Raw genomic sequence first — 15321 nt, 5'->3', positions numbered from 1 at the left:
ATTTTATTCGTAGACTAAGTGAATAGATGGATATCTTTTCACCCCTCTTGTCCGTGGTGGTTTGAGAATCCACAACCTTCTGGCTACTTTGCATTGTAATTCTTACAAAAAAGCTCTCGTCTGTCCTAGGAGTGAGGATAAACGGTAGGCATGTTTTTTGCTATCCACTTTATATTTTAATTATTATTTTGGGTATTAGGGAGTTTATTTTTTCAAACGTTCATGGAGGGTCAGATAAAATATATTTTACTGAAGGGAAGGCCATCCATTTTAATTTCAGAGATCCGATTTTCTCCAAGTATTCCTCGTTACAAATAACATACAATCCCTTAGAACCTGGCAAGTAGAGACCAATTTGCCATAATATCTCAGTACAGTACATCACTCAACGCTGACTTTGAAAACCAAGATATTATCTGTCAAAACATGAGCGATAATACAGTTCAAAGACACATTTTCTATATTCAAACAGCTTTGGAACAGACATAGTTCAAGTAGTGTCTGATAGCCTCATCATCCACCATCAAATCAAGCATGGCACTACATGCAGTCGGACATTTTACATGCAGTTGCATCAGGAATAAAATAGAGAGAATAATGAGGGCATTCACCATTCAGCACCTGGAAAAGCTACTGTATTCCAGAGCCAATCCCTACACAAACATATTAACTGTCTGGATAGAAAAGCTGCGCTGGAAGAACCATAGCTTTACCAAACAGTGGCCTGAAAGCACGCCTAAAGCCACAGAGAAACAACTGCTTGTAGGCAACAAAAACACACAAAGCACAGTTTCAGTCATAGGCTTTGAAACTGGGTAGAGAGGTCACAGGGGAAAGGGGAAGAGAAGGAGAGGAGGATTCAACAAAGGAGGCAGATAAGGGTTAGTCAGTCCAACCGAAAAACAGGCAGGTTAATAGACAACTATTCCCCAGGGGTCAGGGGTCGAGGAGACAGAAAGGGGTAAGGGGTTGGGGGTAGTCAGGACAACTGCGTGTGTGGATCTGTACACTGTGGGCCCAAACGTCACTGGGACACTCAACACTGATGTTGACTAACACTCTGGTCTCCATGGTGTTAACATGATAATAAAAATGTAATGGTGACACTAAATATTCTGAACTCGAGGGTGACAGTAAACATATAGGACGTTTCCCAGACACAGATTAAGCCTAGTGCTGGATTGGAGAACGGAGAATCTCAATGGAGAATCACCATCAGCTTTTTTTTGTCCAGGACTAGGGTTCATCTGTGAACGGGAAACCAGTCCCTAATGTTGACAAACAGGCAAGAACATGTTGTGAACAACTTCAGTAGAGTGCATGTTTTGAGGTGTTCATATTGCTGCGTATGGAAAGATGTAGTATTGTGCATGTACTGTATATGACCCGTGGGGAGGTGTACAGTACAGAGCCCTACAGTGTGTGTTTTCATAGTAAAACCTGATGTTAATCATAGCTGTCATGAAGAGCGAGTAATTCGGGCAGAAGAATTAAAGGAAACTGTGATCTAGTTAAAGTGACCTTTATTTAGTGTCATTACCACATGACTAAGTAGTGATACCAAATTGGCTGTAACAGCTGTGATTGAGGCATTTTAGTGAGGTGGGCAACATTTTCCTGGTTATGATGAATAGCTTAATTTACACAACCAGCTTGAGGAGGATGCTGCATTGGATTGTTGATATGCCTAAATTATCCACATTTTTTGAGTTTCTAATGCACAACTTAAAATGAATTTAGCGACATAGCATGACTGATGATGTCGTTATCAAGAAGAGAGGTGACATGAGAGTTGAGTTGTATTGATGGCTAGACGGGAAGTGATGTAATCTGGTGTCTATATTCCTCGAGCCACTGAGATATAAACAAGAGTAAGGAACTGGCACCGTCTCTCCAGGACACCAACCCCTTTTCAGCAGCAAAGAGAAGTTCAGCCTGAGTTCATTCTCTGCTCTTCTCCTAGTGCTTTAATGAGTTTCAGAGCCCTGCCTGTTTGCCTCTATTATCGAGTTGTCTCCCTGAACTTGTCGGCTAAATTAGCTGCTAGCAAGTTTTTTTCCCGCCGTACCCACACAGGTTCATTTGAATATGGAGACGACCCAGGAGGTCTGTTTAAAATAAGCTAAGCAGGAAATAACACTGGGAAAACAAACAGTGAGGTCTAAAAGCTGGGTCTAAATATCGTGCTTTTGCAAACGCGTAGGTTGAAGCATTCTGACACTATAGGGAGGTAGGCGTTCTCCCTTGAGGTAAACATAGGGCCGAACCGCAGCTAAATGATTGCTGGAAATGTTCATAACAGCGAGGTCTCACAAGGGGTGCTTGTACTTGTATTTTGGTCAGTCATAGTCTTTATATAATACATTGCTTCTATCCGTAGCTGGATGAATCATGTCACCTTGTATTTGCGTCTGTGTAGGCCTTACATAAAATAAAAACAAAAGCTGTTGGGATGCAATTCTAGAGGGCTTCAGAATTGCTATTACTGTAGCTTGCGGTAAATAGTTTGCTTATTGTGCCAAAGATGTTTCAAACCTGCCTCAAGGCCAGCCTTAAACTTACATCAGCACTATCTAGGCTCTTCTCAAATTAACCTCAGTTTACAGAAGTACATTATGAGTTGTATTGGTCCTGAGCTAGAACAAAAGCCTGCACCCACGGCTGCCCTCCAGGACCAGAGTTTCTTGACCCCTATTCTACCTACAGTATACTGCATCTCATCTGAAGTTTCCACGATGTTCCTTAACCGAAACCAATAGCTAGTACAGTGTGTGGGTGCATCAGAGAGAGAGGCCTTCCTGGAACTGCCACGCTGTTACTTCCAGAAAGGTTCCTCTCTCGCCTTATCAGTCGGGTTCCCCGTGCTTTTGATTGAACCGGCAGCCAGGCGACACTAGCCCATGCTGAAATAGATTGCGTTGCCCAAGTTTCTATTACGGTTTCCCCTTGTCCGCGCACCGGCTGCTGGTTATTTATTTGTTACAGGCTTTTCTCATTTGAGCCTGGGTAGCTCATCATTACAGCCGGAGACTCTGTCGGCCTGAATGGAACCCATCACTAGCAAGGATTTATGGACTCCTGACAAGGCGCCAGAGGAGCGCAGCAAGGAGAGCCTGGGCTAAAAGAAATAGCATCAACGAACAGCCTTCCCATCCTGCTGAATATTAGGAGCTCCGGTTGGTTTCCTATTGGGAGTAATCTGGGAATGACATTTAGGAAGCAGCGCTCTAGACAGCGTGAGAAGAGAAGACGTGCTTGGTCGTGTGTGATTGTTAAAGTGTGTCCCGCTGGAGAGCGGAGAGTAAGCTACCCTAGTATACGGACAAATTAAGAGATGAGGAGACAAGCAGGAGTCATTCTGTTTGGAGATTGATTTGAAGAGTTAATTGAAGGGTTAATTGGAGCAAATGCAGTATCTATTTAAGTGATTAAGCCTCTCTAACTCATGGTTGCTTCATTAAGTGAGTGGATATATGTTAAATGTTCAGTGTCCTACACACAGAGATTAGAGTGTTAGTGCTCAGCCTGGTTAGTAGTGTGCAGTGAAGCTTCAGGGCCCATCAATGCAATCCAGTGCAGGTCGAAGTTCAGCAGACACAGACACCCCACCCCCTTACCCTCCATCTCCACACTGATTGGTTCCGAGTCAGGTGACCCCTGGTCCCCAACTGAGACTGGAGGACCGCCATCTGGACCTGTACCTCTTTCAGAGTCACCTGCCACCTTTGGGAATGGGGCCACCTGATTGGTTGTGCTGGCGGTTGTTGTGGGTGTGGTCTTCCCTGTTGTTGTGCAGGTGGGGGAGGGGTAACAAAGTAACCCGTTAGTGAAATGGAAATGCAGCACACAAAAACACCTAAATATAATGTTGTTTTATGACAAGGGAAGGATTCTTAGTGCCTTGGAGAAAAAAAACATAAATCCAGCATGAAAAAAAGATTACTGTCATAATTACTGTTAAGCTGATGATGACAATGAGGACATTAACATAAAGAGTGCTTTGAAGAGAATTCAACTGAATCCATGACTGCAATAAATAAAGTAGGTAGCCTATACATTACACGTAAAGCACTCCTCCATAGGTGCAACATTCAGTGGTTTAGAACCAACGTTTTCCCCCACTGTTTAATGCCCTTAATAGATAAAACATTTAGGCATTGCAGCAATTACGAGTCATTGGAGAAAAACACTCAGGGGCAATATGGTCATGATTTGGCTGCAGTGCCGGCCTTAAGATTTCCAAACCTGCTACCTTTGTTACTGAACCAGTGAGGAATCTCTTGCACCTGGCACTGCTGGTGCATGAATGACTCTTCCAGCACATACAAACTTTGATATACAGTTACCTTTCACGGCCGATTTTCTTTACTAAGTAGTTGACAGATTAGTTGAAATAGATACCAGTAGCTGAGGTAATGGTAGGTAATGATTTACAGCCACTTTCGGTTCTCTGCTTCACTAAACTGTTTTACAGGTAGTTACCGTCTAACCTACATATGGAATGGTCTATGGAAAATGTGACAATGTTTACGGAAAATGTGACAATGGCAACATATCCAATTAGGATCTATACTGGTACTGTGGGGTTATGTGGTGTCTGAGTCTGTGGATCAAATACGGGTCTGTACTGTGAGAGACCTGGCAGAAGAAAGCACTGTCATCGTCACAACACCCATCATGAGTGTCTTCCTAATTCTCTGACAGTGGATGTCCGTGAGGCCTTGTGTGCAGCACGCCGCTATAGACGTGGACGTTTCGCTAATAAGCCGGCCATAATGTTAGCATACTGGAGGGTGCCAGCCCAGATTGAAAGCGAAAGGCCCGCTCTCGATGCCAGTTGATAGTTTTCACTCTGAATAAGGTGCCCTGTCAGAGCACCATCTGCGCCAGGCAAATTAAAACGGCACACCGGGGAGTTCAGCCTTGGCATGCCAGACAACAGCTCCAGGCCTGCATTATTACTTCAATTTATCAACATTGTGTGTGTGCCTGTGCATTGTTTTCTCCTTTACAGAAGGAAAAGGAGAAAAGCACAATATACAATGGGGAATGGTTTGATTGTCCACTCTGCTGGGTGTTTGTCTCTCGCTGCTTTCTCTATGGGATGGGATTGTTCCATTCCGTGGAATAGTAAGAAAGAGGACTTAGAAACCAATGCACACCAGCGAGAATGGCATTGTTCAACATTATGGGGTGTTCTATTGTGGGGAGACCTTGATCTTCAGTTTGGACTCAAAGGTTTTTGTCATTCTGCAAGTCTGAGTCTGAAGTATGACAGTGTGTGAAGTACTTCAAACAGAGTACAGAGGCATGGATGGAGTAATCGCCTGGCGGAATTAGCCAGTGGGGTTGCTCATCTAGTCCCACTGCCCACTGAGCGGCACTACTTCCTCCAGCAGAGAGGATACGGAGAACAAAGGCATTGTGGGAATGTGGAGGTCTGAGGCTAAGCTGCAGTGCAGACAGTATTGCATCGGTTCTGAAGTAGATGGAAAGGCTGGACTGGACACTGGATGGATGGTATTGTTGAGATATAATGGCCAGCAACTCTCACTAAGATGGTCTCAATGCTGTGTTTATCACTTCTAGGGATAAGCAGCCACCATCAGTACCCATGGATAATTTGTAAGGTGACAAAGGGATATACAGTTGAAGTCGGAAGTTTACATACACTTAGTTTGGAGTCATTCAAACTCATTTTTCAACCACTCCACACATTTCTTGTTATCAAACTATAGTTTTGGCAAGTCAGTTAGGACATCTACTTTGTTCATGACAAGTAATTTTTCCAACAATTGTTTACAGACAGATTATTTCACTTATAATTCACAGTATCACAATTCCAGTGGGTCAGAAGTTTACATACACTAAGTTGACTGTGCCTTTAAACAGCGTGGAAAATTTCAAGGCCTACCTTCAAACTCAGTACCTCTTTGCTTGACATCTTGGGAAAATCTATAGAAATCAGCCAAGACCTCAGAAAATTGTTGACCTCTACAAATCTGGTTGATCCTTGGGAGCAATTTCCAAACGCCTGAAGGTACCACGTTCATCTGTACAAACAATAGTACGCAAGTATAAACACCATGGGACCTCGCAGCCGTCATACCGCTCAGGAAGGAGACGCGTTCTGATGAACATACTTTTGTGCGAAAAGTGAAAATCATTCCCAGAACAACAGCAAAGAACCTTGTGAAGATGCTGGAGGAAACTGGTACAAAAGTATCTATATCCACAGTAAAATGAGTCCTATATCGACATAACCTGAAAGGCCGCTCAGCAAGGAAGAAGCCACTGCTCCAAAACCGCCATAAAAAAGCAAGACTACGGTTTGCAACTGCACATGGGAACAAAGATCATACTTTGTGGAGAAATGTCCTCTGGTCTGATGAAACAACAATAGAACTGCTTGGCCATAATGACCATCGTTATGTTTGGAGGAAAAGGGGGAGGCTTGCAAGCTGAAGAACCTCATCCCAACCGTGAAGCACGGGGGTGACAGCATCATGTTGTGGGGGTGCTTTGCTGCAGGAGGGACTGGTGCACTTCACAAAATAGATGGCATCATGAGGTAGGAAAATGATGTGAATATATTGAAGCAACATCTCAAGACATCAGTCAGGAAGTTAAAGCTTGGTCGCAAATGGGTCTTCCAGATGGACATTGACCCCAAGCATACTTCCAAAGTTGTGGCAAAATGACTTAAGGACCCCAAAGTCAAGGTATTGGAGTGGCCATCACAAAGCCCTGACCTCAATCCCATAGAAAAGTTGTGGGCAGAACTGAAAAAGCGTGCGCGAGCAAGGAGGACTACAAACCTGACTCCGTTACACCAGCTCTGTCAGGAGGAATGGGCCAAAATTCACCCAACTTATTGTGGGAAGCTTGTGGAAGGCTACCAGAAACATTTGACCCAAGTTAAACAATTTAAAGGCAATGCTACCAAATACTAATTGAGTGTGTGTAAACTTCTGACCCACTGGGAATGTGATGAAAGAAAGAAAAGCTGAAATAAATCACTCTACTATTATTCTGACATTTCATATTCTTAAAATAAAGTGGTGATCCTAACTGACCTATGACAGGGAATTTTTACCAGGATTAAATGTCAGGAATTGTGAAACTGAGTTTAAATGTATTTGGCTAAGGTGTATGTAAACTTCCGACTTCAACTGTATATATATTTTTTAACCAGCAACTACTTTTGGGGAAAACTGTGGATTCCCATTGAACTAGACTGATAAGTAAGTTTGAGAGGAGTGAGCCTGAATGAGTTCGCCAATTGTATCACTACCTACCTGACTAGTTAACTAACTAGCCGGCTAACTTAGCTAACCGAAAACCATTGAGCTACGTCAATAAAAGCAGTAAACAATTCTGCTCTCTGACAGAAAACAATCAAGTCATGGCCCATGAATGTCATTATCATAATTTGAAGATAATTCTACAGTAATTGTTTATTAATGCTACGTTGGTTTCTCAAATGATTGCCTCGCCTGGTTCACCAACTACTTCTCAGATAGAGTTCAGTGTGTCAAATCGGAGGGCCTGTTGTACCGGCCTCTGGCAGTCTCTATGGGGGTGCCACAGGGTTCAATTCTTGGGCCGACTCTCTTCTCTGTATACATCAATGATGTCGCTCTTGCTGCTGGTGAGTCTCTGATCCACCTCTACGCAGACGACACCATTCTGTATACTTCTGGCCCTTCTTTCGACACTGTGTTAACAACCCTCCAGACAAGCTTCAATGCCATACAACTCTCCTTCCGTGGCCTCCAACTGCTCTTAAATACAAGTAAAACTAAATGCATGCTCTTCAACCGATCGCTGCCCGCAACTGCCCGCCCGTCCAGCATCACTACTCTGGACGGTTCTGACTTAGAATATGTGGACAACTACAAATACCTAGGTGTCTGGTTAGACTGTAAACTCTCCTTCCAGACTCACATCAAACATCTCCAATCCAAAGTTAAATCTAGAATTGGCTTCCTATTTCGCAACAAAGCATCCTTCAATCATGCTGCCAAACATACCCTCATAAAACTGACCATCCTACCGATCCTCGACTTCGGCGATGTCATTTACAAAATAGCCTCCAATACTCTACTCAATAAATTGGATGCAGTCTATCACAGTGCCGTTTTGTTACCAAAGCACCATATACTACCCACCACTGCGACCTGTACGCTCTCGTTGGCTGGCCCTCGCTTCATACTCGTCGCCAAACCCACTGGCTCCAGGTCATCTACAAGACCCTGCTCGGTAAAGTCCCCCCTTATCTCAGCTCACTGGTCAACATAGCAGCACCCACCTCTAGCACGCGCTCCAGCAGGTATATCTCTCTGGTCACCCCCAAAGCCAATTCCTCCTTCGGCCGCCTCTCCTTCCAGTTCTCTGCTGCCAATGACTGGAACGAACTACAAAAATCTCAAACTGGAAACACTTATCTCCCTCACTAGCTTTAAGCACCAGCTGTCAGAGCAGCTCACAGATTACTGCACCTGTACATAGCCCATCTATAATTTAGCCCAAACAACTACCGCTTCCCCTACTGTATTTTTATTTTTATTTTGCTCCTTTGCACCCCATTATTTCTATTTCTACTTTGCACATTCTTCCACTGCAAATCTACCATTCCACTGTGTTACTTGCTATACTGTATTTACCTCGCCACCATGGCCTTTTTTTTGCCTTTACCTCCCTTATCTCACCTCATTTGCTCACATTGTATATAGACTTATTCTTCTACTGTATTATTGACTGTATGTTTAATTTACTCCATGTGTAACTCTGTGTTGTTGTATGTGTCGAACTGCTTTGCTTTATCTTGGCCAGGTCGCAATTGTAAATGAGAACTTGTTCTCAACTTGCCTACCTGGTTAAATAAAGGTGAAATAAATCAAATAAAGAAAAAAGAATACATCTCAGCTGAGAGCGCTAGCAATGTGCTTTAGCGCCTGCTGCCAGCCACTGAGCTCTGTAGCCACCCTGCTCTATGGGCAGGCAGTGGGGAGTAATGGAGCATTACAGGGATGATGATTCTCCTTGATAAAGGGAAGTAGGCAGCTTGGCCACTGGCGCTGCTAGCCTGTTAAACAACCATGCTGGTGCTGCTGCCAGGACTAGCTTTGGACAACAGCTACAATGTTAAAGATAGCTGTTTGTGTGAGAGAGGTGGTGTTCTCTGCAACAAATGTTCCTGAACTACTCATGTTGCATAACAAGTTCAAAAAATGGGGAATAGAGATGTTGCTTACCAGGCGTTGCTAGCATTAGCCTGTTTGCTAACAACCTCAGGCAGTTCGACAAGCTTTAAAAATAGAGGATAAAGAAATGTCAACTGACCATATGCTGAATCAGCAAGAGTGCTTTGCTTGCGTGTGGTCGCCAGGACGTCTAGAGAAGAAAAGGGAAGCAACAGACATATTGACAGAACAGTACATTGTGTAAGTCTGAGTAGTGGTTAAATACTCAAACTGTTTTTAGTTAAATGTATAATTGACTGCTTGTTTAAGGTGACCATCTGCAGGGGAAAATTGAGAGCAAAATTCCCACTGGGGTACTCTCTTCAGCTAGGAAATGACAGGCTACTTATACTTGTATTGAGTTGCTGATTAATTTCATTGTAATATCATTCCCCAAGTATGGTAATCACTTTTTCTGTATCATTTTGGACAATTAAACGCACTTGATAAGCTCCGCTTGTTATGAAAGAGCTTTTATGATGGCTCTGTGCCAGTAGTGGAGAGCCATTAAGAACAGATGATTGGTCCACCTTACCGTGGCAGCTGTCTGGGTAGTGAGGGTAGCCGTTCTCCACATCCTGCTCAAATCCGCCCCTGAGGAAAAACAAAAAACAGAAGAGGACAAAACGGCCTGTCAGCGTGTATGTGTCATTCCTCTTTCACCATTTAAACACAACCTCCGCTTTCATTAATTGGGTAGATTGTCAAGCTTTCCAAAATGGTTCTGTTGATGACAAAGACTTAAATAAATTGTGCTGCAAAAGAAAACCATTTAATTGGTTTAGTCTCTGCAAGGTCAGGCTGACTGTTCAAATGGATGTGTCGAGGTGCTATCATCTAGCTAGAATGTTGTTTCACCACCAGTTGCACCCATGATGATTCTCTAGTTCTCCACTTTTTCTCTTATATAGCAAAATAAACACTGCATTCTTGTAAGACATTTAGTACCTCTAGTATTTATTTACATTTGGTTGTGCTCCAGTGCATTGGACACTTTCTTGGACATCCTTCTTCTATGAATCAAAGGCTTGTACACATTCAGAAATCATGCATTCCCCCTGGTGAGTAATGTGATTGCGTTGATGCACAGTGGAGTGAGTGGCCCCTTAGTCAAGCAGAACATAACATCAATGGCACTGAATCTTCTACAACGCAGTATCGGCTGAACAGGCAATCAAAGAAAATAACAGATATAAATACTCATGAACATTCACACATATGCAAACACACACACAGACTTTCCAGGCGCGGCCAAAAACAAATTACATCTAAATGAAAAGCAGGCCTATATGAGTGAATACAGACCCAGTGAGCAAATCAAGAGTGAAAAAATAAAACATGGAATTCAGAGGGGAGAAATAATAAACTCAGAGAAATAATAACTTCACTTATCTTTCTATGCTCAGCAGTTGGCCCACTGACAGCCGATAGCATTAGTTGTATTACCACAGCAGAGTGGGTTTGTTTGTGAGTGAATAGGTCGGCCTGGGGGATTTTGCGTGATTGTGTGTCCGTGTGTGTGGACCACAACTAGTAACCAGTATTACCATATGCCTCCATTCCCTTTCTGTCTGTTCTATTAATGTATTTCTTTCTTCTGGGAGTGTGAGAGAAAGAGCCATGGAGAGAGACCTAGACTGGCCTCTTTGGCACGCCATGTCCCCAGGCGTTGACAGTGATGGGAGAGAGACAGGAAACCATGGAAACGGTTCACCTCTGGCTCAACCCCCCCCCCCCCCCCCCCAAAAGCAGCCGGCAGAATTTATGCCACCTCTGGAGCGAGAGAGTAAGGGAGGAGAGAGAAGGGGGGGGGGGGGGGGTGTGTGTGTCCCGTTGCTCTCCGGTCCAGCCCCATTACAGCCTTTATGAGCTGTTGCATCTGTTCTGGAGGCATGGCCATGCTCGGGTTCTGACTATTTCACACCATATCAACTCTTTCTCACTCTCTCTGACGTGGACAGAGCAGGCACAGCGTAATAGCTCTACTGACTGCATGTATAATATTTGCCAATCTCTTCGGTTCCACTCCATTGGCTTGCTGCATGGCACTGTCCCGCTGGTTAAAAACGTGATAAATCAAGCCTCAGTCCAATTCTGATTACCTGCCCAGCACGTACACACCGCCGCACACACACATACACACTTTTGGAATCTTCCATTAACCTCTGGCTGTGAAGCTATGGCAAATAAAACCCATGGGTGGCCAATCACAGGATATGCAATAAGTCAATCCCCAGCAGAATAATCAATTTGAAGCAGTCCATATGACTATTAGGATAGTGGCAGCTGCCTTTACTGTGATGCCTGTCCACCCATCCACACTAAGTTTACAGCCCATGTTTGCAGAGGTGAATACCAACAGCAGGTGATTTAATGCCACACTGAAAATCCGAGAAACAGTGACAGCCCAGTTCCTGAGTGTCAGGAGGCAACATAGGAGATGAAATAGTGTATTCTACTGCATCTCCTCCTCTACCTCTCTCCTTCCCTCCCTCACTCCCTCTGTTCGGAAGACAGTGAGGTACACACAACATGATTGAAATCCACCCAGCTGAGCATTACTTTCGATTCCATGCTACAGTGCAGAAAGAGAAAGACAGTGGGTCAGGAGGGAGTCTCAGACAGAGGAATTGATTGTCTTTTTGTTTGCACACACACACCCTGCTTGGCGCTGACGCTGAGCCAGTCGATAGCTCTAAGTGTCAAATGGCTTCCTTCCAGTTCATCAGAATGGATCAGTAAATTACATTGAGGTCATTTTGATCGATGCCTTTCAGTCCCACCCCAAGTGACGCACGACCCCTCCAAGCGGGTATCTGGGGTTTCATTTCCGAGTGATTGCAGACGTGATGTATGTCCACCACTTAGAAATAAACAAGATGGATGCTCGTCCTATATGTGAAATGGAGCCGACAGACCAATGTTTTTACTGTAATTTAGAGGCCGTATTCATCACGTTGACAATCTGGGCAAATCAAACTCCAGATTAGGTATTGATTATTGAAAGCATACAAGGAAGTGGTATGCAGAGTACTATGAGGCTACTGCTACTTCATTCATTTACTGTATGTTTCATGCAAGATCATATGGCCATTTGATGTTGATAAATTGTCAGCAAAATGTTATTTTTCTGATCGAAGACTCAACAGTAATATTTGACACATAGTACTCAACAAAACCAGGACCAAAGAGTAGGGGCTAGGGATGGGTTTGGTACTTGGCCTCTAAACCTAATCTCTTATGATTGGCTGCGTGGTGGGGTGGTGCTTATGCAGCGTCTGTGACGTACCTGAATCCGGGCACCACCATAGCACAGCTCCCCATCCTCTGCCACACGCAGTAAGGGTCCCTCGAGGACAGACAGCTCCTGCGAGACAGACAGACAGTCAGATTTCGGTGTGTGAACACTATCAAAAAGTAATAGAGACCAAATACATATTTTAATGAAGACTCTTTGGTGAGGCATGACCTGAAGTGATATGTGATATCTATTCACCTATCAACTACCCCATATTCTGGAGTGTCTCATTAACATCACAGGCCACAGTCACACCAGACGAAGTAAAACAGATCAGGCCAGGGTGTCATTTTACCTCAGAAAAAACCTGCCATTTCATTTTTTCAACTGCCGGGTGAACCTAGCTTGTAACTCTCCTATCTAGGAGCTCAGAAAGAGGCAGAGATGAATATGAGAGATGGTCAATGTAGTGTGACTGGCTGTCGGTCTGTGAGGCTGCAGACAGCAGTGTTTGGTGAAAGCAAAGCCCCCTGGGTGTCTGGTAGCCAGAGGCAGTCTTGGACAGGGACTCAGCGACACAGCCCAACTAACAGGCCAGTATGTAGAAGAGATGTAGGGAGCCAGAGAGGAGGACTGAGAGTTAGGTCAGTCATGCTCAACATGGTTTACAACACAGAGGGCCGTGTAGAGAGGGAGAGTGGAGGAGTCTCCACCAGACCGGCATTGACAACATGTCAGAGTTAAAGGTAATGACCCCTATCTGTAGGGGAGACTTGAAGCATTCCTGCTGGCTCCTTTTCTCTGTGCCTGTCAGGACACGATGAAGACACAGGTGTTCCTCTCACCTATGGGACCACTAGAGCTGTGTATATATTTATAGCTCTGTATGGAACCACTCATTAGAAACTGTCTGTCTGGAACAAAGGTCCACCATGTCTAGTCTCTCCTCTCTCTGTGGTGTAAATACATGATGTCTCCTCCCTACCTGTGGCTTGTCCTGTTTTGCTGATTTTCTGTTCTTTACTGAGAATATCACCCCTGGTCTGTGGGGTTACAGCTGACCTATTCTAGGGGTTCTCATTAATCCAGCACTGTGATGAAAACAGATGCAAATGTGATAACTTTTTAAAAACTTTTGTGCTTAAATAACTAAAAAGGGGGGAAATAAAAATGTTATGAACATTGTGTGGGTCAGAGGGTTGAGAATGTCACAACTTTTGATATCTCTCTTTGCCATCTTTTTCACTAACTCTCTTTTCTCTATATATTTCATTCAATGTGTTTCTGCTGTCTGAACCATATCCATTTCTGAAACCTAATAGAAACAGCAGCTGCAGCGAGAGCGAGAGATAGAAAAATGGTTTTTCTTTGTGCAAGATAGAGGCTACAGTAAGGTGGAGAGATAGACCAAACCAACCAAACCTAATTTGGAGGCAGACAGATGGAGAGTGTGGAGAGGAGGATATGGGCCTGAAACCTGACCCCTGCAAAGCATCATGGGGCTTAAGGGGCCCCTAATCCCTGGTTGATGTGCACTGGGCTGTTTCAGCGGGATCCAGCGATGGAGGGGCTTTAAGCCCTCTAAAGTGAGCAGGCCCTATCCTTCTCCTCGTCGAGTTGAAACCCTGGCCGTGGGTTGGCCTGCCGCCAATCAGCTGGTTCCAATTTGTGCGTCCCTCAACAGGGATGCTGTTGAGCACTTCTCTAAGGCTCGCAATGAGGGTTTAGCATGCTATGGGGGATACGCACCCCTGTTCAAATTTAATACAAATGTTTTTCTTGGGAGGTTGGGTAGAGGCGGTGGGGAACATTCCTCCACAACCCCAAAATAGGACACAATTGTGGAGTACACTAGCTCGGACAAAAACAACCCTGACAAAAGAAATCACAGCAGTTGCTCTGACTGCAAGAAGCCCTTTTCACTTCCCTCATAACAACGTCAGCTTCTAAACTCTTGGTGATTCATATTTTGAATATAGTCTGTTGCATACAGCATATTTACAATTTGGCATAAACGATACCACCCTGCTGCTGATTGATTGTAAGTCACACATGTGTAACTTCACATCACCATAGTAGCACTGGGGGAAGGAAGCCTCTATAGCGGCAAACACATGAACAATGGAATTCCACTGCATTATATTAACATACACTTGGCAACTGTTAACAGCGCAGTACTAACTCTATATAATAGACCGGGTATCACTCACTCCTTGCAGGAGCCGTAGTCGTTGCAGCGGCTCAGAGGTACTCGGATCACACAGCTGGAGAAGGCCACAAACAGGGTGTGATGTTCCCTGTCCAGCTCCAATCCCAGAACCCGTCTGTCCTCTCCGCGGACGTTACATCTAGGAAAGGGGAAACAACAAACACGACTCATTATTTCCGAAATTTATGCTGATGGATGGTGACAACAACAGCATCCTGGGAGACTATGCAAATGAGAGAGGAGTTCAAAAGCTTTTCAGGATATGTACTAACAGCCCCACAACACATATCTCCGTCTTATTACAGTGGAGTCGTCTTGAAAGCATCACATACATCTGTTTGTTGCTGAACCAATAAAAGTGAATGTTATGAGAGGACTGTATTATAAAACAAATAGTTTGTATCATATATCTGAAAGAGAATGGAGAAAGGGAGGCTGACTTGGTGGGGTTGTAGACATCGATGTCCTCCAGTAGCTGTGTGCTGAAGGAGGCGTTGAGATGGGTGCTGGCCAGGATCTTTAGTACCCTGCCGTCCTCGCTCCCCAGGAACAGCACCGTGTGGTTCTTATAGGGCCCAGCAGACGTATCCACTGCTAGCTGGGTCAACTTGAACCTGGGTGGACACAAC

At 44.3% G+C, this 15321-nt stretch overlaps 1 protein-coding gene across 1 annotated transcript in view; it reads right to left on the bottom strand.

The window, feature by feature from the left end:
* Positions 1 to 15321, bottom strand: part of LOC120031499 (semaphorin-6D-like) — a 45364-nt gene that overhangs the window by 12203 nt on the left and 17840 nt on the right. The window contains exons 12-17 of the mRNA XM_038977280.1: positions 15133 to 15306; positions 14694 to 14831; positions 12535 to 12612; positions 9781 to 9839; positions 9346 to 9396; positions 3618 to 3782 (exon numbers count right to left, since the gene is read on the bottom strand). Coding sequence (XP_038833208.1) covers positions 3618 to 3782; positions 9346 to 9396; positions 9781 to 9839; positions 12535 to 12612; positions 14694 to 14831; positions 15133 to 15306 — 665 coding nt within the window. The remainder of the gene's footprint in view (positions 1 to 3617; positions 3783 to 9345; positions 9397 to 9780; positions 9840 to 12534; positions 12613 to 14693; positions 14832 to 15132; positions 15307 to 15321) is intronic.

The sequence above is a fragment of the Salvelinus namaycush genome, chromosome 37 (genome assembly GCF_016432855.1).
Source record: "Salvelinus namaycush isolate Seneca chromosome 37, SaNama_1.0, whole genome shotgun sequence".
NCBI classification, from domain to species: domain Eukaryota; kingdom Metazoa; phylum Chordata; class Actinopteri; order Salmoniformes; family Salmonidae; genus Salvelinus; species Salvelinus namaycush.
The sequence above is the reverse complement of the archived record's forward strand: the minus strand, read 5'-3'. Positions and strand labels throughout refer to the sequence as shown.